Source organism: Peromyscus maniculatus, chromosome 1 (genome assembly GCF_049852395.1).
Source record: "Peromyscus maniculatus bairdii isolate BWxNUB_F1_BW_parent chromosome 1, HU_Pman_BW_mat_3.1, whole genome shotgun sequence".
Classification (NCBI taxonomy): Eukaryota; Metazoa; Chordata; class Mammalia; order Rodentia; family Cricetidae; genus Peromyscus; species Peromyscus maniculatus.
The window spans coordinates 193,209,614-193,234,875 of record NC_134852.1 but is presented as its reverse complement, the minus strand read 5'-3'; the positions used below and the strand labels follow the sequence as shown (position 1 = coordinate 193,234,875).

The 25,262-nt window shown below is 45.1% G+C and overlaps 1 protein-coding gene across 2 annotated transcripts in view; it reads left to right on the top strand.

The window, feature by feature from the left end:
• The first annotated feature begins 533 nt into the window (after positions 1-533).
• The window catches only part of Blnk (B cell linker), a 75,392-nt gene continuing 50,663 nt past the window's right edge, over positions 534-25,262 (top strand). The window contains exon 1 of one of the 2 annotated variants that reach the window (XM_042263511.2): positions 534-603. Coding sequence is in view for 1 of the 2 variants with exons in the window: in XM_042263507.2 (XP_042119441.1) it covers positions 3,856-3,902 (47 nt within the window). In the remaining variant the exon portion in view is untranslated. Of the gene's footprint in view, positions 604-3,602; positions 3,903-25,262 lie in introns of those variants that run through there. The other variant, XM_042263507.2, reaches the window with a different exon arrangement.

The following is a 25,262-nucleotide window of genomic DNA, read 5'->3' as shown; positions in this document are numbered from 1 at the left end:
TGTGGGGGCTGGCTCGGTGGCCCAGCTTGGTGTGTCCTATCTCCCTGTCCCTGCTGGCAGGGGCATCAGTGATTAATTGCTTTTTGTGCATGGCCCTCTCAGAAACTGCCCTCTCAGTCTCAGGAAACTGAAATTGAGGCCTGATCTCTGAGAGAAGACTGAAGAGCCTGTTACGGCATCTGCTTGGTCCTTTCCGAGTTAATTGCGTTTTTGTGTTGTGTGTAAATGATTTCAAAACTGACTACTTTGTATTGGATGCCCAGTTAGGGGGCTCATCTCTAGGAGATGTTAATTTTCCATGCCTCAGATGTCATTAGTCACCTATAATTCTTTGTCTAGGAGAGGGACTCCATGAGAGTTTCTGCTTCTGCATTTAGAATGTCTACTGATATTCCCACTGTGTGGTCTTGTTTAGACATCATTTCTAGGAGACATTAACTTCTTTTTTAAAGTTAACATTTACTTACAGGTGTGCTCACTTGCTCTGCTGCTCACATGTGGAGGTCAGAGGTGATTCGCAGGAGCTGGCTTTTTCTACCATGTGGGAACTGGAGACTAAATCCAGGAGTCAGTCGTGTGGCAAGAGCCTTTGCCATCTTGAAGGTCTGTATAGTCACTTCTTCAGTTCGTTTTTATTGCACAAATTATTGTTTTTAAACTGGGGCTGGAGAGATGGCTCAGTAGTTAAGAAAATGGGCTGCTCTTCCAGGCAACCTGGGTTTGAGTCCTAGCACCCACATGGAGGCTCACGAAGTCTGTAACTGCAATTCCAGGGAATTCAATGCTTTCTGTCCCCACCCCCACCCCCACCCCACTAAGTATGCAGGTTAGGTGCACAGACATACATGCAGACAAAGCCCTAATGGTAGCGAAATCCACGAGAGTCTGTTTAAGGGGTATCAGGGATTTATTAGGATAAGAAATGGGGAAATACATTCACAAATACAGGACATGGTAAATCCAGTTGCAGAGTCCTTGGAAAGCTGGAGACTGATCACATGCCTGATTCGGTCTTTACCACCCAAGAGAGAGCTCACCCCCCCCCTCCTGCCCCCTTTCCTTCCCTTTTAAGAGATCACATAGGCAGACAAGAAGCACCGTCTCTATCGGGCCAGGTAGCCCAAGGTCATTGGTGGAGTGACTACCCGCTACAGCACTAATAGACATAAAACAATAACAAAACATTTTTAAAGAGAAAAAATATTATTTTTTTGCTATTTATCCATAGTTGTAGCACTGGAGTTCACCAGTTTCTACCATGAAACTATTCATTGATGTGAATACGACACAGTTCATTCATTATTCTCCTGTTGACGGACAATTGGGCCATTTCCAGAACTGGTTTTTGTTTTTCCTGTTAGACACACCACAGCAAGCTGGTGTTCAGTGGTGCAGGACTTGTACAGCATGCACAAGGCCCTGAAGGAGGGGAGCTGCAGCACTTCACTGAACATCCGTGCATGTGACCTCAGCGTATCACTTAGAAACATCTTACAGACCTATGACCTGCACTGTCACAAATATGTACACCACCACCAAACTTACTCCAAATGCCAAACTGTCTCCAAAGTGATTGTGCCTCATACTCCTCTCAGTGGTGTATATGAATCACAATTTTTAAAAAGGCTATCGCTGGGTATTTGTCATGTTAATGTAGTGAGTCAGTCTTCTCCGTGCCTGCTGTCCTAGACTGGGCCTGAGCGCTCATCATGGCCTGTGCCATGTGACTTCACTCCATTAACAAATAAGCAGCTAAGATTGGGTGTCATTTTCAGCACTTCTGGGCAAGTGTGACAATTGTAAAGCCATTGTGGCAGGCTTGGAACGTTGGGCTGTGGCCCTCCACACACTACACACCCAATGGGGCAAAACGTCCAGCCTGGAAACGCGGATTCTCGTTTTCATTGTGTCAGGCTTAACACAGTAAAAAGAAGAAAGACGAACGGCTGTAAAAAGAAAAAGCAGAAGTGTAACCCTTGCCCCTGTCTCTTTCTCTGGGGAAATAAGAAGCTGCCAGGCCAGGTGCTGAGCAGAGTTGGTGGAGAGGAAAGTTGGGGGCCAATGGGGAGCATTTTACAATAATTCAGAAGGGACAAGAGGCTGTTATCATCCCACTGGGCAGACCCTCCTGACCTTTGATGACGTCATACATGTTTTCCTCATGTTTCTTTCCACTGAGAACTGTGGGAGGGGAGAGGCAGGGAACTAGATCTCCTTCAGGATAAACTGTAAGAAAACCGAGCAGCCTGATTAGGGAAAGACAACAGCTACAGGAAGTGAGCTTTGGCATTTTTCTCATGATGAGCTACTCTCAGGCAGAAGAACCCCACCCTTCGTCAGTTCTGAAGCGTCAGCTCTTGAATATCCTGAGGAATGGGAAATGCAGGTATAACGCTCGAATGCTAACAGTCAAGGCACCCAGAGGAGAGAAGAATTTCTGTTTGAACAGAGAACCCAGGAGGGAAGAAATCCATTCTTGCTCTCCATCCCTTGTCCTCCTTCCTCTGTCTGGTCCCCCTCCCCGTCTCTTCAGTCAGGCTATAACAGGAGAGACAACTGAAAGCCCTCTACTTTGTACCCTGTGCATTCTTTAGACCCAGGGTGAGGGGCCTTGGACTATGTGAGGAACATAACCTCCTTCACAAAGGTGATCAGGACAAACCAGGAGGCAGGAGCAGGGGTGGGGTGCCCAGGTACAACAGGAAGAAAGAGCACTCCCTCTCATGTGCTCACCCTTGACCCTAGACTGCCTTCTGCTTTTTAACTCACAGATAAATTGGAAGCCTGCAGGGAAGGCAGGGGAATTGTGTGTGTGTGGGGGGGGGTCTTGAGGAGGGCAGCAGAGCTGTCTGGAGGGGGTCAGCAGCTACAGGTATGGGATATCACTGTCCTTGGGGTACCCCCACCTCTGACATATCACTTGGGTCTGATGAGAGGAAGAAGTGAACGATGTCCAAGTTAGGAGGGGACAAAGACATGGAGCAGAGTTAGGAAGCATCTGCCTGATGTCGTGTGTTGGGTAATTGCTGGGCTTATTCTCAGCTGATTTGAGGTGTATCCTAGTTTTATTTGAAAGCATTAAGCTTTCAGCAAGGCAACTCCTGACTCCACACAGTGTATAATGGAGATAATTTCTCCTTCCTGGAGTCACCTATCTCTCTACCCCTAAGTGACATTGACCTTATACAAAGAATTACCCATCACATTTTAAATACAACTTGAGAAGAAGTGACCCGGTCTCGCTGAGTAAATGACCACTGCCACGACTTGCCACTCAGATGTATGAGGAAAGAACACCATGAACGTCCACTTCATATCTTAGTTCTCTGAGCAGAAGAGGCTAATCCATAGCTTCATGCAAATGAGCAGAAAGCCCCCGAGTCATCCAGATGTAAGTGACTATTCAGCTTTTCCTTGTACCTGGGAAGTTGCAGGTGACACTGGCCATCTGCTGAAAACAGAGACTACCTAAGATTTGGGACAAACAGGAAGTAGTGCCCAGCCAGAAGCTTATTCCAACCTGGCAACAAACCTGGTCATAAAAGAGCTGCTGGAAAGGATTTGCATGCCCAATAAGGTTTCGCGACTGAAGTTTACACAACACACAGTAAGCAGCCAGGCTGGCTGACTCCCCGGATCACATGATCTCGTAGAAACATGAAACTTGATGATGCGCTCCAGCGAGTTTTACTTCCCCTGTGCAGGGGTGTTTGCCAGCAGCCTGCGGTTCCTCTCAGAAGTCAGCTCCAGTGGCATGAGCCCCTGAGCCCAAAGCCTTACCATGCTGCTCCCTAGGAAGGTCAGGAGCTACTGACATCCCCCTTGGACAGCGACCCACATCTCCTCTCAAGAGAAATGGACAAGCTGAATAAGATAACTGTCCCTGCCAGCCAGAAGCTGAGGTGAGTTTCCCTGCGGGCCCTTATCCCCGTTCCTTCCCCACGAGTGTCCCTACTGTTTTCAGAGGCTCTAATATTCTAGAATACTCTGCCAGTTCCAAGGAAGTGATAAGCAATGGCTGAGGGGAAGCAGACGGGGTTTTTAAGAAATGTGTAGGAACAAGTGGACCTACTCTGGCTGGGCTTTGCCAGTGACAGGACAAAGGTGAAGCTCTGGAAAGGCAAGAAGATAGAAAATTCTATGCCCCACATGCTACCAATGGCCAGCTTTCTGAGTCTGAAGAGGACACCCTGCTGAGGAAGGGCTTGTCCAAACAGAGTCTGCACCCACTGCATGGGGAACATTTGTGGTCATTGTTGGTTACTGTCTCTTGTTGATTTTGTGAGTGTTCATCATAGGTTTATTGGGGGGGGGGGACTATATGTCTTTCCAGTGCTTTCATGACAGTACAGTAATTATCAGTTTTGAAAACTGCGTAAGGGCCAGTCAGCTGGCTCATTGGATAAAGTGCTTACTGTATGAGCTGAGCGCGACCTGGTGACCTAAGTTCCATCCCCACAGCCCAGATAAAGGAGAGAGAGAGAGAGCCAACTCCACAAAACTGTCCTCTGAGTTCACACTCACTGCATGGCACATGTATGCCCTGACACATCATGCCCACACACATACTACACATGTACACACACATAATAATAATAATAATTTTAAAAACAGCTTTAGCAAATTAAAAAAAAAACATACTAGGAAAGAATAAACCAGCAGTGGACTCAGGCATAAGTCAAGGGACTATGAATATATGACTTCCCAAATTTTGAGTTTGAAGATCTTTTTGTCTCGCTGGAGTGGGGCCAATGGCTTTCGGAGACTGGAGCTTTTCAATGTTTAGGGGTGTGTGATATTCCAGCCGCAGATTGGAACTTTGGACTCTCATGGGGTCATACTTAGGAGCTGGAGAACTGGCGATTTTGAGACAAAGTTGAAGAGAAATGAACCTGGCGTTGGGAGAGGGACAGCCTTTCACAGTCGGCCTACGGGTCTTCTACCCCTGGGGGTGTGGTAAGAAGCTGACTGGGATGTACCAAGGGGGCTAGGACGGCCGGCAGCGCCAGCTGGTCAGCCATTTCTAGAGCACGCCCAGGAGAGCCACAGAGTCCTTAACATGGATGGACGTCAGAAGGTCCCACAGGCACCCTAGGTCTTTAACTTCGCATCTCACAGCAAAGAGAGGGAACAGTGGAAGTAATAAGGGGCCACAAAGTGGAGAAGAGGATTGGAGTAGCAGAGACATTTTCATGAAGAAGACGTTTCAAGAGTAAGGCTTTGAACGGCAGCTCAGATAAAATAGATGGAGAACTGGGGAAAATAGTTACATCATGCTGAGGAGGAAATACAGAAGCTGATGTGAGTGCAGTCTCAGACGCTGGTGAGAGTTCTGCCCAGCAGAGGCTGCATCGCGTGGAAGTTCTAGGATGAGAGGGCCCTAGGGAGTTGGTCCTGTCTGGGGCCAGCTGGAAAAGTGAGAGTGAGGAGTCTAACCGTGCAGAGTTGGGTAGAAGTGCCATCAGAGAGTCAGCAGGACCGATTGGATAGAGGCAGCTGGAGGCACAGATGCTGGGGTGCTGGGAACTTAAGGACCCCAGGCATTTAGAGTTAAAGGCACAGCAGTGAGAAGAGAGAAAGCAGGGAGATCAGGTGTGGCAGGGAACGGCCAAGGCCTCAGTGTCAGGGCTGGTGTGAACAGAGGTCCCAAAGGTCCCTAATCTAAAGCCGTCCAAAGCCTCAGATCCTGCTTCAGGGAACCCAGATGGGAATCGAAATAAAGAGAGCAATAGAATTTAATCGCTTTATGATCCCTCCCACCCCACCCCCACCCCTGGAAAAAGTCCAGTTTAATCATGCAGTGGGTGATGGGCATTACGTAATTATATTATAGGCTCGAAGACCAAAATTATACTTCAGATAATCACATGCTACACTCATCTACTTAGAGCAAAGCAACATTTTCCCTACTTGGTTACTAAATTGTCTGCACAAAATCACCCTGTTTTTAATGGAATGTGCACCGTGGACGTGGAAATTTGCAAAGAAATGAGACTATAAACAAAGCAACTCGAAACACCACCTGAAATATTTTCTGTAAATACGTGACATGGTGAGAAGCTGGCAGATGAAATGCTTGCTCCCTCTGCTTTGTGTACCCTCCCTGACTGGTCAACAGCAATCTAGAAAGTTGCCTGGCGAGTTATTTGGCAGCAGATACAGTGGAAATGGAGAGTGATGCTCAGATTTCTTCAGTTCGATCAAAGCCTATAGAGGAATTTGCTTGGAGCAAAGCAAAGCAAACAGCAAGGGCACAACAAAACCACACAGTGGGTGTTTGTGAAAGGGGTTCAGTGGGGTGCCCGGGATCCAGGGGTGCATGGCCTGGTCTGGAAAGAGACTGGGGGCAAAAGGGATGACTAGGAAAAGACTAAGGCAGAGTGAACCAAAGAAAGGAGGACAGGCAGAATTGGGGTCTGGGGGGAGAAAGGCTCCTAAGGCACCATTGGGGTAGACACTGAGAGAGTTTCAGTGCACCAGAACTGAGGCCGGTGAGGCGGCCAAGTGTGTGTGTGTGTGTCTGTATAAATCTCTTTGTTAATACAAGTTCCCAGACTTCCAGTATCTCATACTTGGTTCTTAGCCATGATTTCCCTTTGAGTTTTATAAGGTAGTGACATCATTATAAACTCGACTGAGACCTGGGTTCTCAGTTCTTCCACAGCAAACATCCCTGTACCACACAAGTACCATGTTACTAGGTGAGCATTTGGGAATCTACAATCCCAAAGAGCTTAGGCAGCCATTCTTTTCAGGGTACTGTAACTAACTGGAAAATGAAGTTTTACATTTTTAACAGCTTCTCCACTGTAACACACGTGAACACACACCTATTTGCTTGTATAAGTAGAGAAAGTCTTTGACATAAGCCTGGTCAAATTATGCTTCCTCAATCTTTACCTTAATGGTTAGAGGATATAGCATTGTTTTTGGTCAGACAAGCCAAGGTTTTTGTGGTATTTCCTGGCCCCAGTTTCTTCACCTGTAAGGCAAAGATTATAATAATAGTGTCAAATGCCACAGGGCTATTGTGAGAATTAAATACGTTGTCCTATGCAGCACCTGACATCAGGATCCCGGCAATCCGTAACTACTGAGTTTAAAAGATAATAGTTGTTAATGTTGCTATCATGGCGTTCGTATTCATTCTGTAGCTTGCATTGATTTTCTGGACATAAACAGAGGACTTCATACTGACCCCAGTGTGTTTCCTGTGGGTTTCATTTCTTCTTTCTCTACTGAGTCTGAAATCTGTGCCATTTAGATTTGCATGGATTGTAGACATATCATACATGTCTCTCAGACCTCATCTAAGTGCCAGTTAGACTATTCAGGACAGAAGGCTCTGTCACGGGTGTCCAGGCCTTGCTGGCTAAAGGCCTTACCTGGGATTTTCTCTGACAGACTCCAGGACACACCTCTCTCTTCATATCCTACAATTTTCCATTGGAGTTTCCAGTTTCTGGGCTTTTCACCTTAAATTCTTTAAAAATCAGTTCAGCTTTCCTGCACCCTTCCGCCCTCCCTTCCTCGCTGGCCCTCCCTGTTTCTGTCAATGGTTTCATGATCAGCCCTAATTCTGACTCACCCTCCCTGCCTACTCACCTGCCACACCCTCTGTCTTCCTTTATTTCATTTCTATCTGTGTTCTTTTCTTCCACACCATCCGAGGTAGGTCCTCATCTTCCCATGTCTCCTACATTTGTCTGATCTGCACTCCTCCACAAAATGAGTGATTTGGTCTAAACAATCCCCAAAGTTCTTTGTACCCTGAGCTTTGTGACCCTGTAAGCATGGGAGGCCAATTCTGGCATGTGTCTTACATAGTTTCTAAGCACCTGGCTCTTAGAAATGCTTCTAATGTATTCAGAAGGATGATGGAGCTGACTCCAAAAGGCTGGTTCCAACTGCCAGTTACCATCCCCAGGTCCCAAAGAAGTGGGCTATTATGTCCCAAGGGTAAAAACAAAAGGCTAATGAGATGTAGGGTGATAATGCTCACTTGTTATCTGTCTTTTAAGATCTTCTTAGTCACATATGCAAATCTCCAGCAGTGTTTGTGAGACACAGGTTTGCAGTGATCCTCCCTCAGCCAGGGTGGCATCCCTGAGTTATCTTCCTCATGGGCACCCATCAGGTTATTCCTGATTTTGAGAGTACATCTTTTTTTTTTCTTTTTTCTTTTTCTTTTTTCTTTTTTTTTCTTCTTCTTCTTTTTTTTTTTTTTTTTTTTTTTTTTTTTGTTGTTGTTGTTGTTGTTTTTCAAGACAAGTTTCTCTTTGTAGCTTTGGTGCCTGTTCCGGTTCTCACTCTATAGACCAGGCTGGCCTCGAACACACAGAGATCTCCCTGGCTCTGCCTCCTGAGTGCTGGGATTAAAGGCATGCACCACCACTGCCTGGCTCAATCTTTTTTCTTTTAGGAGTTTTACCTGGAATTATTATAAATCAATTCTGTATTTTCCATCCCCCACCCTATAAAATGACTCTTTGTTTTTGATCTTATCAAGGTCTCAAGAAATGGTTTATCTGATTTTATGTGAAGGGTCCAGGCTTACTGCTTATTAAGTAGGGTGTTCAAGACTGGTGACTGATCCTAGATCCTGCCTCTGAACTCAGGGAGCTTCCAGGCTCCTGCCCTCTGTAGACAGAGCCTCATCAATGGAACCTTTAAGTCTGCTCCACTAAGACTCCAGCTGGAATGTCATGGATGCCACAGGCCTCTCTCAGATATCTGTGTCTCTGGCCTTCTGACAATACCTCAGTGACTCCTCACTTTTATGTCCCCCCCCCTTTCAGTCTGACAAAGTACACATAACATAAAGTTTGCCATCTGAACCATCTTTACGTGTACAGTTCAGGAGCATTGGATGCATTCATAACCTTATGTAGCCACCATCACCATCCATCCCCAGGACTCTTTATTTTGCAAAACTGGAACCCCATGCTCATTACACAGTAGGTTCCCACTGCCCTCCCAGCCCCTGGAAATCAGTCTTTGTACTTTTATGACTCCTTTAGGAACCTCAAGTAACTGGAACCATGCCATATTTGTCTGCGCGTGCCTGACTTACTTCACTTGGTTTCACGGTCATTTGTGGGGAAGTGGCACTTGGCTCCATTAGGGGTGGCCTTGCTTCTCTCTGTTTGCTGTGCTGGGTGTTGACGCTTAAAGTCACCAGGATGGACTTAATTTTCTCAGTGTACAGCCTTGCTGGGTTTCCGAGGACCCCAGAGACTTTGGACCCTAGAGACCAAGTACACAGTTGGTGGAGGGTAAGAGAATGGTATCTATCACGCCAGAAATGTAGCCTGAGAGGGGTTGGAATTCCAGCCCTCCTCTCAAGGGTTCCTCCGAGAGAGAAGAGAGAGAGAGAGAGAGAGAGAGAGAGAGAGAGAGAGAGAGAGAGAGAGAGAGAGAGATGGGACACTTGAAATGTGACACTAGATGCTGTTTTCTAGGTCCCATATGCCCTCTAAGCTCCCCAGCACCGTTGTGAGGCAATGACCTCTGTGCTGGCTCATGTGGGGTCTCGGGAATGTCTGGCCACCAAGAAAACTTCTTTTGGGCACACCATGCCATCACTTGACCATGTGTCGAGCCTCTTTATTACCGCCACGTTCTTTTCTGTCCCCGGGCCTTCGTCTGCCAGTGTATTGGCCACTTCTCTCATCGTTGTGACAAAAGCACCCAAAGAACAACGTAAATGAGGAGAGGTTTATCTTTGTTCACAATCCCCTCACGGCCAGGAGGGCGTGGCCTGGTCAACAGCATTGGGAAGCAATATCGCGGTTTGGCTACATCCTGGAAGACCAGGAAGCAGAGAGTTTGAGATAGAACCAAAAAATGGATACTACCTTCGAGGTCTGCCCAGAGATACCTCTACTGACTAGTTCATGGTCCCAAAAGTTCCACAGCCTTCCAAGGCATCATCAAAGACATGAGCCCATGGAGACATTTGACATCGAAACCATGATAACTGGAGGAGGCTTGTCTTCCTTTCTCACGTCCTTCCTTCCCAAATCTTATTCCACAGCTGAGAGGCATTTGCTTCCCAAAGGCACCCTCCTCCAGGGCCCTGCCCCCTCCACCTGACCCATCTTGTTCTGTCTGTCTGACTTGTCTTTACCTCCTTTCCGAAACAGTACACTGGCAGCTACTCTGGCAGCCTTTGGTATTTTCACAACTCTCCCATGACCCTGCCTCCATGAAGCTTATCCATGGACCCCAGACATCTTCAGATTTCACTCCTTCACACAGTGCAGGCAGGGTACAGGCAGCCAGGCGACTGGGCTTCCTTGGGCATAGCCACACGCACTGAAGAGCCCACATACAGTTTAACATTCTGTTGTTGCAAGCCTTAGCAACTTCAGTGAGAGGCCTTGCTGTTGCTTTACACTGGACACTGGAAATTCCACAGCCAGGGCTGGTCAAGGTGTCTGTGTTGCAGCATGCCTGCTTGCCTGTGGAGAGACATGGCGTCGATGGAGAAGCACTGAGGCCCACCTTCCCAGAACATAAGAGACGTTTCTCAAGCCTCCTTACGTCTCAAGTAGGACAATTGAGACCAGAAAGGCAAAGTCACCTGTGCAAGCTAGTGTCAATAACGCCAGCTGTCACACTCACACCTCCACGCTGCCTGTGGCTGAGGGAAAGCAGGCCACACATCATCCCTCCTGCTCTCCCTCCCTGAGTCATTTATTGGCTAATAGAACTTTCTAGTTTAGTCAGTGTTCTATACATATCCTAGACAACTGTTTTAAAAGAGCTAAAAGAGATGGGCTGGAGAGCTGGCTCAGTGGTTAAGAGCACTTATTGTCATAAAGGACCAGGGTTCAATTCCCAGGACCCATATAGAGCCTCACCATCTCCTTAGGCTCCAGGAACGCATGTAGTACACAGACAGGCAGATGTACACACAGGCAAAACACCCATGCACATAAAATAATAAAAATAAAACTAAAAAAAATAGAAGTTAAAAGGGAGCCTCCACGAAGCCCTGTAGACTTCAGGTGTAACTTGGGTCTTTGCATAATTTCAAGCCCAAACTTGAATTTCACTGACTCAGGTGTGAGCAGCAGCACACTGGTGTGTTTTTACAGTGACTGGGTCAACAGTGGTTCCCATTGTCTGAGGGTAAGTTATAATTACGAAAAGCATAGCTGGTCTTACCTGCAGACCAAGCATCCATCACCAGTGCAGTATAATTTAGGAGGCACCCTGGGAAAGTGTCTTTGCTGCACTAGAAAGAGAATCCACGTTGATTGGAATAGGCGGGCCTGGGTCTGGGTGCCTGCTCTGTACTAATGAGCTCAGTCTTGGAGAAGGACATTTAATCCACTTTACCTTGGCTCTTTCATCTGGAAAACAGAAGTAATGCTATGTACTAATAATATACATACATAGTAGGGGCATTGTATGTAAAACCAACAGTGGGGATATCCTCTTCCCCGAAAATACACCCTGGTCTCAACTTCCCTGATACACCAAATTGTGTCCTTAGAGAGCTCCACACAGGATGAAGTGTCTTGGGGTTCTAGTTCAGAATCACATCACTAAGTGCAGTAGTCATGGACCTGGCTGTTCCCTGACACCAGCAACAGTCAGGAGTCATTGTTCTGACAGCGAGCTTGGACTCAGGGCCAGACCCTGTCCTCCTGCCTCTGGCACAGAGATCATTAAGTCAACAAGAGTTATGAGTTGAATGAATAGAACACTGTTCCAGATAAGGAGATCAGAGGTGGAGACACACCCACTTGAACAGAGTTCCCTAGGTGGGAGGCGATGCCCGTGGGTATTAGAGTAGAGGATGAGGAACATAAGCTTAGACATAAAATGCTTTTCTCTATCCCCACACATCCTTTAAACCAGCGGTTCTCAACTTCTGGGTCGAGACCACTTTGGGTATTGAATGACCCTTTCACAGGGGTCACCTAAGACCATCAGAAAACACAGATATTTACATTACAATTCATAACAGTAGCAAAATTACAGTTATGCAGGAATAACAAAAAATAATTTCATAGTTGGGGGTCACCACAGCATGAGGAACTGTACTAACAGGTCATAGCACTAGAAAGGTTGAGAACCACTGTTCTAAACTATATCTGGAAGCTACACCTATTAGTGCCAATCTGTAATCCTATGTACTCAAAAGGCTGAGGCAGAAGACTTACAGGTTTGAGGCCATCCTGGGCAACTTAGAAAGACCCTGTTTCCAAATAAAAAGTAAAAGGGGGGACTGGAGACATAGCTTAGCAATAGAGTCCTTACCTAGCACGAATGAGGCCCCGGACTCCATCCCCAGTACTGAAAACAAGAATTAAAAAAAGAAAACAAAACAAAACTGTACTTGGTTCAGGTTGCAGCAGGAGGAATGAGGTTTTTTGTTGTTGTTTGTTTTTTGGTTTTTGGTTTTGGTTTTATGTTTTTCAAGACAGGGTTTTTCTGTGTAGTTTTGGTGCCTGTCCTGGATCTTGCTCTGTAGTCCCGGCTGGCCTCAAACTCACAGAGATCCGCCTGGCTCAGCCTCCCAAGTGCTGAGATTAAAAACATGCACCACCACTGCCTGGCTGGAATGAGTTTTTTTAAGGACAAGTACACACACACACACACACACACACACACACAGAGTACTGGACAAACCAGGAGACAAGAAATAACTTCATTTTTTTGTGACAGACTCAAACATGAGAAATATACTTTCTTTTTAAAATTATTTTTCTTGTGTGTTTTATCTCCATGTATGTCTGTGCATCATGTGCCTGCCTAGTGCCCAAAGAGGCCAGAAGAGGGTGTCAGATCCCTTGACACTGGAGCTTCAGATAGTTACACGCATGGGTGCTGGGAATCAAGCCTGGGTCCTATAGAACAGCCAGTGCTCTTAACCATGGAGTCATCTCTCCAGCCCTGGTAAATACATTTTCAAAAAAGAAGTGAAAAGCCAAGTGTAGTGCCACACACCTCTAACTCCAACACTAGACAGGATGAGGCAGATAGAGAGTACAAGGTCATCATGACCTACATAGTCAATTCCAGGCCAGCTTGGGCTATATGAGGTCTTGTGTCAACAAAACAACCAAAATACAGTGAAGAAAAGACAATGGAAACTAGAATGCTAAATTCTTAGAAAGCTAAATTCTACATATATGTGATTTGTAAAGGTTTTATTCTTTTTTTTATTTTTTATTAATTGTACCAGGCTTTTTCTTTTGGGCCACCAATCAGCTCCCAGATCATGACACAAGACTTCTTATTGGTTATGAATGCTCAACCTTATCTTAGCTCTTATTTTAATCTGTTTCTCTTTATCTACTTTTTGCCTTGAGGCTTTTTACCTTTTTTCTTTCTGTATATCTTACTTTCCTGCTGTCTTTATGTCTGTCTGTCTGTCTGGAGGCTGTCTGGCTTCTGTCCCTGGGTGTGTCCCTCTCTTCTTGTTCTCTTCTTCTGTTTTTTCCTCAGGCCTAGATTCCTTCTATTTATTCTCCCCACCCACCAGCCCTGCCTATCGCCTCTCTGCCTAGCTATTGGCCCTTCAGCTTTTTATCAGACCAATCAGATGCCTTAGGCAGGCAAGGTGAAACAGTAACACATCTTTACATAATTAAACAAATGCAGCATAAACAAATGTAACACATCTTTGCCTAGTTAAAATAATATTCCACAACAATTAATTAATTATTTTCTCTAGCTTTTTTCTCACAGTTTCCCCTCCTTAAGGTTTTACTGTTAAGCGTGTACATATTCACATTCAAAGATCTCACCATTGCCATGCCAACCCCAGATGGCTGGGCCTATGTGTCCAGTGCTGTATTTTGGGTGAATGTTGTCGCTTGTAAAATGATAATAGTCTCTCTTCCTCTCCCTTCTTTTCCCTCTCTCCCCCTCCCCCCTTTCAAACACACACACACACACACATACACACACACACACACACACACACACACACACAAACAAACAAAAGCTATTCATTTAAAACTTCAAAAGTAAATTGAGGAAAAGAATGTTTTAAAACTGTTACTGACTGCTCTGTGTGTCTGGATGGTGGCAGTAGTTGTATGAGCTTGTGAGTTTACTAAATGTTACTGTATACACGATGAAATTTGGATTGTGTATGTTTTGCTACAATCAAAACCTTGTTTGGGCTTCTGAGACAGCTCAGTGAGTAAAGGAGCTTGCCGAGCCGAGGTCCATCCCTGGACAGCATGGTGGGAGGGGAGAACTGATTCCCAGAGTTGTTCTCTGATCTCCACATGGCGCCATGGAACACTTGCACATTAGTGTGTGTGCACACACATGCATAAGCAAACAAGCAAACAAATAAAGGTAATTTTAAGAATTGATAATATAGATTATTTAAGGAGCCATGGTCATAGTTTTCTTTGACCGATTGGATTTCACTTCAAGGTTTTTCTTTAAATGTATCCTTTTGTGTTGTGCTGTGTGTACCTATTTAAGTGTGTGTAACTGAGTGTGTGAGTGCTTGTGCATGTGTACATGTGTGTGGAGGCTGGAGACAGAGATCCAGGTTTAGTGTCTTCTCCAATGCTCTCTACTCTATTCTGTGAGACAAGGTGTCACACTAAACCTGGAGCTCAAAGATTCAGCTAGATTGGTCAGCTAGCAAACTCAGGATTCCTCCTGCCTCTGCCTCCCCAGTGCTGGATTACAGGCACACCCACTGCACCTAGTTTTTTTACATAGGTTCTGGGAGATTACACTCAGTTCCTCGTGCTTGTTTGTATAGCAATAACTTTAAGGAGTGGGCTTTTCCTGAAACCCTAAAGGTATTCTTGATACTCATTTCTAGATGCTTTTTAAGAAATGCAAGGTTTCTTTTCAACCCTCTACCCCCACCTGCAAAACATGCAAGATGTTCCTCCTCATGCCTCTGTTTTTAACTCAGAGCCCAGAAAGAAAAGTCTAACTGAGTCAAGTGTTTTCAGGATACAGGAAAAACTATTCTTCAAAATCACTCTTTACTTTTAACAGTGTTTTGGGGGTCAGCTGAGGAATGGGTAGCCAGACTGTGCAATGCCATGCAGTCACAGGCAAAATGCTCTTTCTCCCGTTGAGTCAATTAAATTTTGCTTATGTTAGCATTCATTAGCCATACACATGGGTTTCATTATGAGATTTTCACATATGCACATGTAATATATAATTCATTTTGATCATAAGTTAACTTAAATTTTTTTTTGTTGTTTTGTTTTTTGTTTTTCAAGACAGGGTTTCCTGTGTAGCTTTGAGCCTTTCCTGGAACTCACTTGGTAGCCCAGGCTAGCCTTGAACTCACAGAGATCCGCCTGCCTCTGCCTCCCGAGTGCTGGGATTAAAGGCGTGCGCCCGGCATAAATATTTTTGCTGACATATAATTATATAAAACAATAGAGTTCATTCTGAGGTGTTCACAGATGTATCTAATGTACCTTGATCACATGAGGGGTGAATATCACTCCTCCATTTCCCATTAAGTTAGTTTAAAAAAAAAGACACACTCAAATTCTGTAAGCATGTTCATTGCCTAGGAAAACATTTCCAGAATTTTCTGAAAGCAAGTTTGAATGACTTGGCCACTTGCTTTTACAAAAAAATTCCTAGCTGCTTTGGCTTAGAAACCCTGTTGTTTGTTTGTGTATTTGTTTTGAGGTAGTGTTTTTTGCTGGTAATGGAGAGGCTGGGTATACCAAACTTCATTAGACAGTGCCTGGTAGAAACAGTGAGTGTGTGAGAATTAAGTAACATGTGTGGTTCACCCAAGGGCCCACCTCTCTGTGGACACAGAAACCTCCTTTAATTATTTGGCTTTCATAACCTGTCTTTTTACAGGAGAACTTTTCTCTTCACCCACTTCCACACAGCACAGGTGATAAGAGCCAGAAGCAGCAGGGTCCTTGCATGCTCAGAGGACAGAAAAAACTGTAGCTCTCTAGGCACCAAGGGCTCCTAGCCACTGAAATCAGGATGAGGAAGGACGGTGGCAATTTCTGTGGTCATATCAAGTGACAAATCTTCCAGGACCATTTGGAAGTCAGGATAGCACAGCTTTTTGGTAAGCACATCTGTCTCAATGTGGACAGTCCCCAGCCAATCTGCCCCTAACAGGGTAAACGGAACTAGGACTTTAAATAAGTAATGGGTATTTGTAGAATCATCCCTGTTCTTGGTTGTGCCAAATCCAGGCCAACTTCTGTCTGTTTATAACCCAGCTCGGCAGTGCAGACATGCCAACCACTAGCAGCAAATATTTGCAGATGTCGGCAGGGACAGAGAGACAGGGTAGGATGCTGGAAACAATCGTGATCTCCTTTCCATGATTAGTGGCTGTTAGCTGTGAAGTGTTGCGTCAGGCGTACATGGGCTCTATGCGCCAGACTCCCCTGGGCCTCTCTGCCAAGGCCATGGGGTAATGTCACCGCTTTTCTTCCAGACCTGGAGAGCTCCATGACATCCCTTCTACTACCAAGCACCACCCTATTTCCTTCCCCTCACTGTGGTGGTATTGTTCACCAAAATATTGTGTACATTAATAAACTTACCTGGGGTCAGAGAACAGACAAGCCACTAGTTAGTCAGTGATAGCACACGCCTTTAATCCTAGCATTCCAGAGATAGAAATCCCTCTGGATCTCTGTGAGTTCAAGGCCACATTGGAAATAGCCAAGCATGGTGACACACACCTTTAATCCCAGAAAGCCAGCCTTTAATCCCAGGGAGTGGTGGTAGAAAGTAGAAAGATATATAAGGCGTGAGGACCAGAAACTAGGGGCATTTGGCTGGTTAAGCATTTGGCCTGGTTAAGCTTTCAGGCTATGGAGCAGCACAGTACAGCTGAGATTCATTCTGGATGAGGACTCAGAGGCTTCCAGTCTGAGGAAACAGGACCAGCTGAGGAACTGGTGAGATGAGATAGCTGTGGTTTGTTCTGTCTCTCTGATCTACCAGCATGGACCCCAATAACTGGCCTCGGGTTTGCTTTTATTAATAAGAACTTTTTAAGATTCCTGCAACACCTCACTGCCATCTGTCCCTTCCTCTTTTCTCTCTGCCCCTCCCTAAAGGCTGAAATGCCCTAAGAACTCATGCTTTCCACCAGCAAAAAGTTTGACCTTGGAAGCCAATCACAGGGCAGGGATGGGGACACGTGTCCTCAGTATGACTGCTGGGCAGGTAGGGGGACTGGGTGGCCTCTCCAAAGATAGAAGGGAAGCTGGCCATAGAGGCCCATGGTGAAAGTGGTCATCTTCCCGGAAGAGGGCCCAAGTTGAAATAAATCATGGTGCCATCCAGACAGGGCAAAGATCATGCACCTTGGCGTCACACCTCGTTTTGTATATTACCTCTTACCAGTGATAGGACTACAGGAGTTCCTCAACTTCTCAGGCCAAATGTTCTAATCTCTGTAAATGGGGAACCACAACAGTATAAACATTCTCTCCCCTACTGTAGACATAAAAATTGTGAAGAAAGTTCTTGTCACAATAGAAAGTGGGGTTACCCCAGGCGTGGTTGCGTCATACACAGCAAGTGTCAAGGGTTACTTCTGTTCTGGTTCTTTCTCCACGGTTTGCTGCTGGCCTGGGGGTAGGTCAGTCTTTCAGAACTGTCTTGTTGGGTCTGGGCTTCAGTCAGAGCCCTGAGCTGTGGCCCAGGGAAGAAGAGGTGCCTTGTTTCCATAGCTCGGGTCTATATCCCAGCAGGGGACCTGAGCCAGGTGGGAAAGAGCAGTGGGAGATTTTGGCCAAAAGAAACAAAGCAATCATCCCCTAAGCTAATCCTGGGACTGGGTAGTTACCACATCTCCCTAGAACCTGATTCTCTTCCTTGAGGCAAGATGAGGCTGACCCAGATCATACCCAAGGTCTCTGTCACTTCTAAATGTCTGTGACTTCACAGACAAATCACGGAGCTTGGATTTCAAAGCTAGACAGTCTGAAACAGCACCACGCTCTTTCTGGGCCTCAGTGTTGTATCTATAAAATAAGATGAGGGCACCCACTCAGCCCTAGGAGGTTACTCTGGCTATCCTGCCATGGTAAGAACTGTCAAGATGTCTTGCCAATTGCACTACATTGTCTAGAAGGAAGCAACTGTGGCTGCTGAATTTGCAAACCTAAATATAACAGCACTGATGCCACAGGAAGGTCAAGCTGGAGGAGATGGGCATGGGGAAGTTGAGGCCAGACACCGAGTATGGAAGAAGAAGGCTAGCCATCTGAGGGGAAAGAGGCTAGACATCAAGGGGAGAGCGAAGAAGGAGGCCATTGGAGGATGTCTGTGGCATGCAAATAACAGAACAGTCAGTAGTACTCTGTTCCGGAGTGGTGGGTCTGAAGCTAGTGATGTCACATTGCAGACAAGTTATCCAGATGTGTGGGACTCAGAGAATACTCGTTTTTTTTTCCTGTATCTTTACTCTGATTTTGTAGAGGCCAGAGGCCTTGGGCAAGGCGTGAAGTGGGGAGGGATCCCTGTCCTGCATTAGAGAGGGCAGTATTTGTATTCAGTTCAATCCTGCATCCCAAGCTTGGCTGGCTCCTTGAATTGTGGAACAAATAAGACAAAAACAGTAAATCATGACACCAAACTTTAAGGAGTAGTCTGGAAAAAGAAGTAAATCAAGTAAATAATATTTTGAGCAAAATAAAAAAAAAGTACAAAAAAAGCATACAAAGAACTAAATATTGAAGATTTAAGTGTGGAGCTGGAGAGATCACTCACCAGTTAAAGAACCTGTGTGCAAGGGTAAGGACCAGAGTTCAAATCTCCAGAACCCATGTAAATAGCCAATTGCACTACATTGTTTAGAAGGAAGCAAGTATGGTTGCTGAATTCCAAACCTAAATATAACAGCAAGGACGCCAGTTCCAGCCTCGGAAGGCAACAACAGGATCCCCAGAGCAAGCTAATTAGCAAAAGCAGCCCTATTGCCGAGTTCTGACTTTGAGGGACCCTCCTCAGTGAATAAGGTAGAAGAGAGATGGAGGATGATTCCTCCCACAGGCACCAGCACACATGTGCACATGAATCACACACATGGATCACATAGTGAGAGGAAAAAAAGGAGGGGAAGAAGAAATTTGAAATGAAGACAGGACAGTGCTATTGTTAATGTCTTTTTGCCTGAGACTCCAAGACAGCACACTGAGCACAGCTTCATGCCAGAGATTGTGTGTGTGTGTGTGTGTGTGTGTGTGTGTGTGTGTGTGTGTGTGTGTGTGTGACAAACCCAAAACCCAGGGCCTTGTGTTTCACGTGCTCTACCACTGAGCTGCCTCCAGTCTCTGTTTTCCCAGACATAGTCTCACTACCTGTCCCAGACTGGCCCAGAACTGGTGATCCCCAACCTCAGTCTCCCTAGGGTTGGGATTACGGACTGCAAAGGCACACTAGGTGGGCAGTGATGTCCTTTCAGAACGCTGTCAGCCTGAATTCCCAGGAGGAAACCTCACAACATTCCTGTCTTCAGTATGTTCACTAGTCTGGGAGCAGGCTCAGCAGAGATAGGTCTCACTGGCCCACACTGTTTCCATTCTCCCCAATGAATCACGGCACACCCCAGGAACGGACCCTGAGCACTTCCTGCTGTCTGGGGCTCCGTTCATCGCGAGCCCAGGGAGCGAGGCTTTGACCCTTAGCTGGTTAGCCTCACTTTGGACAGCATCTCTCTCACAGCAGCCTGTACTTGCTACTCTGAGCTTCCCACCGGGCCCCGAAGGTTGCAGATGATAGACCCTTCCTCTGAGCCTTCTGCGCTTCCAGTTCCTCTCCCGTGTCTGGCATTTCCTGGTCTGTTCATGTGACTGGTGATGACACAAAACACCAGCAAGATCCAAGAGAACGCAGGAGCTTCAGGCCCAGAGATCCAAGGACACCAGGCTGCGAGCGCCATGTTTTTCCTTTTTTATGGCTTCCTGGAAGTTTAACGTTTTCTAAATTAAATACGTATTACAATTCAATTAAAGAAGTAAAAAGTGGGCTGAGACTTGCAGCTCAGTTAGCAAAGCACACGCCTAGCATGTGTGATGCCCTGAGTTCAATCCCCAGCACTGAAAACGGAAGTCCTATGAAGATGATCAGTAATACCTTGAAAAGGAATCTGGAGTCAAAAATATTAAACCATGTAAACACTCAAAAGGGGGCTGGGGAGTGGAAGCTGTCCCAAAACAAACAAAGGCCAGAAAGACACCTCAGTGGGTAAATTTACTTGCTACCGAGCCTGTTCTGGGGCCCAAAAGGTGGAATGAAAGAACAGATATGCCAGAAATCCAATAGACCTACGGATGTTCATTAAAATACTTTTAATTTAAAATATAAGTTTAAAATAAAAGCAGTTTTAAACATACATTTGTAGTAAGAAGTAGTAAAGAAAATGGGTATATTCTTTTTTTTTTTTTTTTTTTTTGAAGATTTACTTATTTGTTGTGCATACAGTGTCCTGCTAGCAAGTATGCCTGCAGGCCAGAAGAGGACACCAGATCTCATTATAGATGGCTGTGAGCCACTATGTGGTTGCTGGGAATTGAACTCAGGACCTGGAAGAGCAGCCAGTGCTCTCAACCTCTGAGCCATCTCTCCAGCCCCGAGACCGGGTATATTCTTTACATACACAGAGAGACAGAGACAGAGAGAGACAGAGACAGGGAGACACAAAGAGAGGATAACAGAGAAAATATTACTCCAAATTAATCTTAGAAACAAGCATCTGGAGACCCCAGGTCACCCATTTGTGTCAGTACAGAGGTCCTAGGGGTGCCCGAGATGACAGGCTTCTACAAGAGATCAGGGTGAGCTCCAACAGCGATGAGCCAAGATGAAAACGTCAAGCCAGGTCCAGTGGAAACTAGGGAACTACTGCAAGCTCACGGGGAAGGGACTAGCAAGTTGAGGTTTGAGATTTAGAAACAGGAGCATTGAAGACCCTCACAGCACAGAATGGAGGGCCTCACAGGAGCATTGAAGACCCTCACAGCACAGAATGGAGGGCCTCACAGCCTGGCACAGCATTTTCCAGGTAGGGAGGGTCAGGCTCCGGCCCAGATCAGCTCAGGAGGCAGGGCTAGCCTTCCAGCTCCTGAAGCATGAAGTGCAAGAACTGGATCCAGGGCTGAGACCGATGAAAGGGGAAAGAATATATAGGGAGGGTCAGGCTCCGGCCCAGATCAGCTCAGGAGGCAGGGCTAGCCTTCCAGCTCCTGAAGCATGAAGTGCAAGAACTGGATCCAGGGCTGAGACCGATGAAAGGGGAAAGAATATATCTGCTCTTTGCAGGATTTGCTCTCCTTTGAGATTCTGTTAATCCAAAGACCAGCCCACCAAGGGATTTTCTCTGATCTGGTTGCTTTGCATTTGATCTTTTCTGGGAAGAGAAGTGGGGGAAATGCCAAGATGCTATGTCCCCTCTTCACGGTCCGGTGAGTGCAGTGGGAGCTGAAAGGGAAGCAAGATACTTCACGCACGCATGCATGCACACACACACACACACACACACACACACACACACACACACACGCACGTGCGCGCGCGCACACACACACACTTTAAATTTTTTTGGCTAGGCTTTTAAAAACATGCTTGTGACAGATGCTCTATTTTCAAATCATCTTCGGTATTTGATAAAAGACAATGCGGCATGAATCTTGTCAACTGTCAGCTTTTTTGACTCCTGGCCACACTGCAGTATGGCTGCTTTCCCTAAAGCCCCTCCCTCACCTTGGTGCCCCACAAACCATCCTTCCAGAATTTGTCCAACCCTCGAATTCCTAGGGATCTTCTGAAGATCAGCTGTGGTCCTCCCTGATGTATTTTCACAGACCAGATCCCCAGGGCTGGGGGGGTGGGGGGGCAGGGTGCACAAAGCTCTCCTACCCTGATAATGCTGTCTGAAGTTCTCAGCCTCAGCGCACACTGGAAACACTTGAGAGTCGATGACTGGGTTCCATAGTCTGGAGTGAGGCCTAGGTATCAGGATGATTAAAAAACTCTGGGTGATTCTACACCCCCCCCCAAGCCTAATTAAGGCCACTTCTTTAGCTTAGCCTGTTTTCCAAGGAAAAGTTGTAATGAGATTGATTGCCCACTCATTGGGAAAGACAAGTTGATGTGGAATGATGACGTGCCTGTGGCTTGTGCAGTTGGCATGCTCTGCTACCCAGCGGGTTGGAACTATCTCTGCTGGTATACTGTGCTGAGCCCAGGTGCAGGGACACCCAGCAGGTGAGAACCATCTCCGCTGGGGTATTGTGCTGAGTAGAGGTAGAAGAAGACAGGTCCCTGGCAGCCACAGCTCTCTCTTCCCGCTCTTCTCCTGTGTTGAAGGTAGATGGGGTGGTGCCCTATTGACTGAAACAGAAGGCTGAGCACTTTCTGTTTGCTGGGCAAAGAGGTGCCACCTCACTCCAGTTAGAATGGTTACTATTGCATGACATAGGATTACAAGGGTGTGGAGGAAAAGGGGTTCTTGCACACATGTGGTAGGAATATACTTTAGTAATTAGTATTATGGAAAGCAGTATGGACATTCCCCCAAATTAAATATAGAACTACTCTACAATGCATCAGTCCCACTACTTGACATGCGGAAGGCAATGAAGTCAGTATGTCAAAGACACAGCTATATTCCCATGTTTATTGCAGAACTAGCCACAGAGCAAAGAAATGGAATCAACCCAAGTGTCACAGCCAATGAACAGGAAAACAAAATGTGATTCATAACAATGGTGGAATACTATTCAGTCGTTAAAAACATAATGCGATAGGTAAGAAAGTGGGAAAAGAGTGACTGATAATTAATAAATTACAGGGTTTTTTCTTTTTTTTTATTGAAAGTAGATTTTTTCCCCATACAATATATTCTCATTATAGTCTCCCCACCCACAACTCCTCCCAGAGTCTCCCCACCCACCCAAATCAAGACCTTGCCTCCAGCAACACAGGGCTCAAAGGGAAATCACGGAGCTGGTGTATTGTGACTTTTTTATCAGAAGGGTTAAGGGAAAAGACACACACACACTTTCTGGATGTTTTCCTTCTTTTATTCTTCCACTGTATTCTCTTCTGTAGAGCTTATACACCCCAGCAAAGTCTTTCAGGCAATATAGACATTACAATGTGGTCAAATTCTATTTTTCAAGTGAATGATTACAATGAATACAGGTAAAAACCTGTTTTTCATCTCCCTTACATGATTAAAACAGTCATTTCAAGTACCCACATACATTTACATCTAAGTAACTTGTTACAGATTAACAGAGTGTGAGCAAACAGGATATTTTTCTCAGCCATCTTTTATTGGCATGCTGCATATTGTGGTTACAAAGAAAGAATCAATCACTTTATTATTTATCTTGAAGATAATCTTAAAAGGAATCTCAAGGGATCACAAACCTAAACTTTTATACATGAAAAAGAATCAGTCAGCTCTACTTTAAATCTTTAGGGTGCATACCCCCTCATCAGTAGTCTCTTATATCAGGAGATTGAGGTACAAGGGATTAATTATTACCTTTGATCATCAACTAATCCAAGCAAGAAAGGCATGTTGGCTAATGTTGGCTAAGGCATGTGCTGCTTTGTTCTTATTCCCTGACCTTAAAGTGTTTTTCACTCAACTGTGTGTCTTTCTAAAACTTTAGATTGTCTTCTTGGGTTTTTCACTTCAAAGCTATTTAACCAAATTATCTTAGTCTAATTTTAATTTATTTTCAGAGCTTTGTTTCAGCTATGATGCACTCTGAAACCTGTGAATACATCTCCCAACATTAAGATTAAAAGAGTTTAAGCTAGCTGGGCTACTGGGACTCAATTGTTTTTCTTAATCATTAATCCGCAGTCTATGTGGCTCCTCAATAGAAACTCATGTGTTCTAGCCATGCGACACTTCCTTGTTTTATTTTTAATCATCAAAATTCTATTTAAACTAACATTATTATCAATTAGACAGTGCAGCTTAGGAAGAAATTGTCTTCATAATAATCCACAGGTTAAAATGCCCAGTGGAATGGAATGTTTCTATGAGATAAACACACTACATTACAGGCAGTGGGGATCTCCCCACACCCATTCACACCATACCAGATACCAGAGAAAGATGGCAGCAGCAAACATGTAAAGACACAGCAGAAGCAAAAGGCACTCTGGAGTCTGTGGTTTCAGAGCCTTGCCTATCTGAGATTCACCCATCAGGGATTCACCTCCTGGTGGGCTGGAACCCTGAGGTCAGCTGCCATGTGCTGCTCCTCTGACATGGCCACTGGCATGCACCCTTTCTTTCTCTCTTGCAGAAAACAGGCATCTAAAAAAATACAAAAGAAGAAAAGAAATAAAAATAAACGAGGATAGGAAAAACAAACAAATAGAAAAAAACAAAAAAAAAAGCACAAGAAACATACACAGACATAGAGTCACACTCTTTTACACACAGAGAACCCCCATAAAACACAAAATCAGAAACCATAATAGACAAGCAAAAGACCTGTAAGGTACAAAAATGCCCAGAAAAAGCATTATGATTCAGTTCATCTTGTGTTAGCCATCTAGTGCTGGGCATGGGGTCAGCCCTTAAATGTGGTTAATTATAATTTGATAGTATAAGTAGGTTTTGATGCTCTAGGAAAGAGGAAATTTTGTTTATACCACAGTGAAATTATAACTGTTTGAGATCTCTATCATTTGGCCTAATGTGAACCCTGCACAATGTGTATATGTGTTGAAATGTTACATGAACCCCATACATATATGTTCAACCTTTATGTGTCAATTGAAATAAAAATACAACTGGCTCAAAAATTGAGCATATTTATAGGTCACCATCTACATCCATACATATACTAAGAGTAAATAAAAGGTCATAGTTGGCCTCAAATTTATAAATTAGATACTTGTATTCATTAGCCATGAGAATTTGGATGGCTGTTCAGTGGAATGCTACTTGTAGAGATTGGAATTAAGAAGGGCCATTTTTGGTATTGTTCCCAAAGTACCTTCCATAGTATCATTTATACAGTCACATATGTACTTCATGGATCTGCTATTACAGAACCATACGGATGTTTCTTTCCTGCTCCACCTTTTCCAACCTACAAGCCTATAGATGCCATTGATCTTTTACCATCTCCACAGCTTTCCCTTTTCCACAATGTCATGTACACAGTTGGAATCAGATAGTACATATATTTTCTGAATTGGCTTTTCCCCCCCACTTGTCATATGTTTCAATTTAAAATAGTCGTCATAGGTCACACTCTATCATGAAGGAAGTC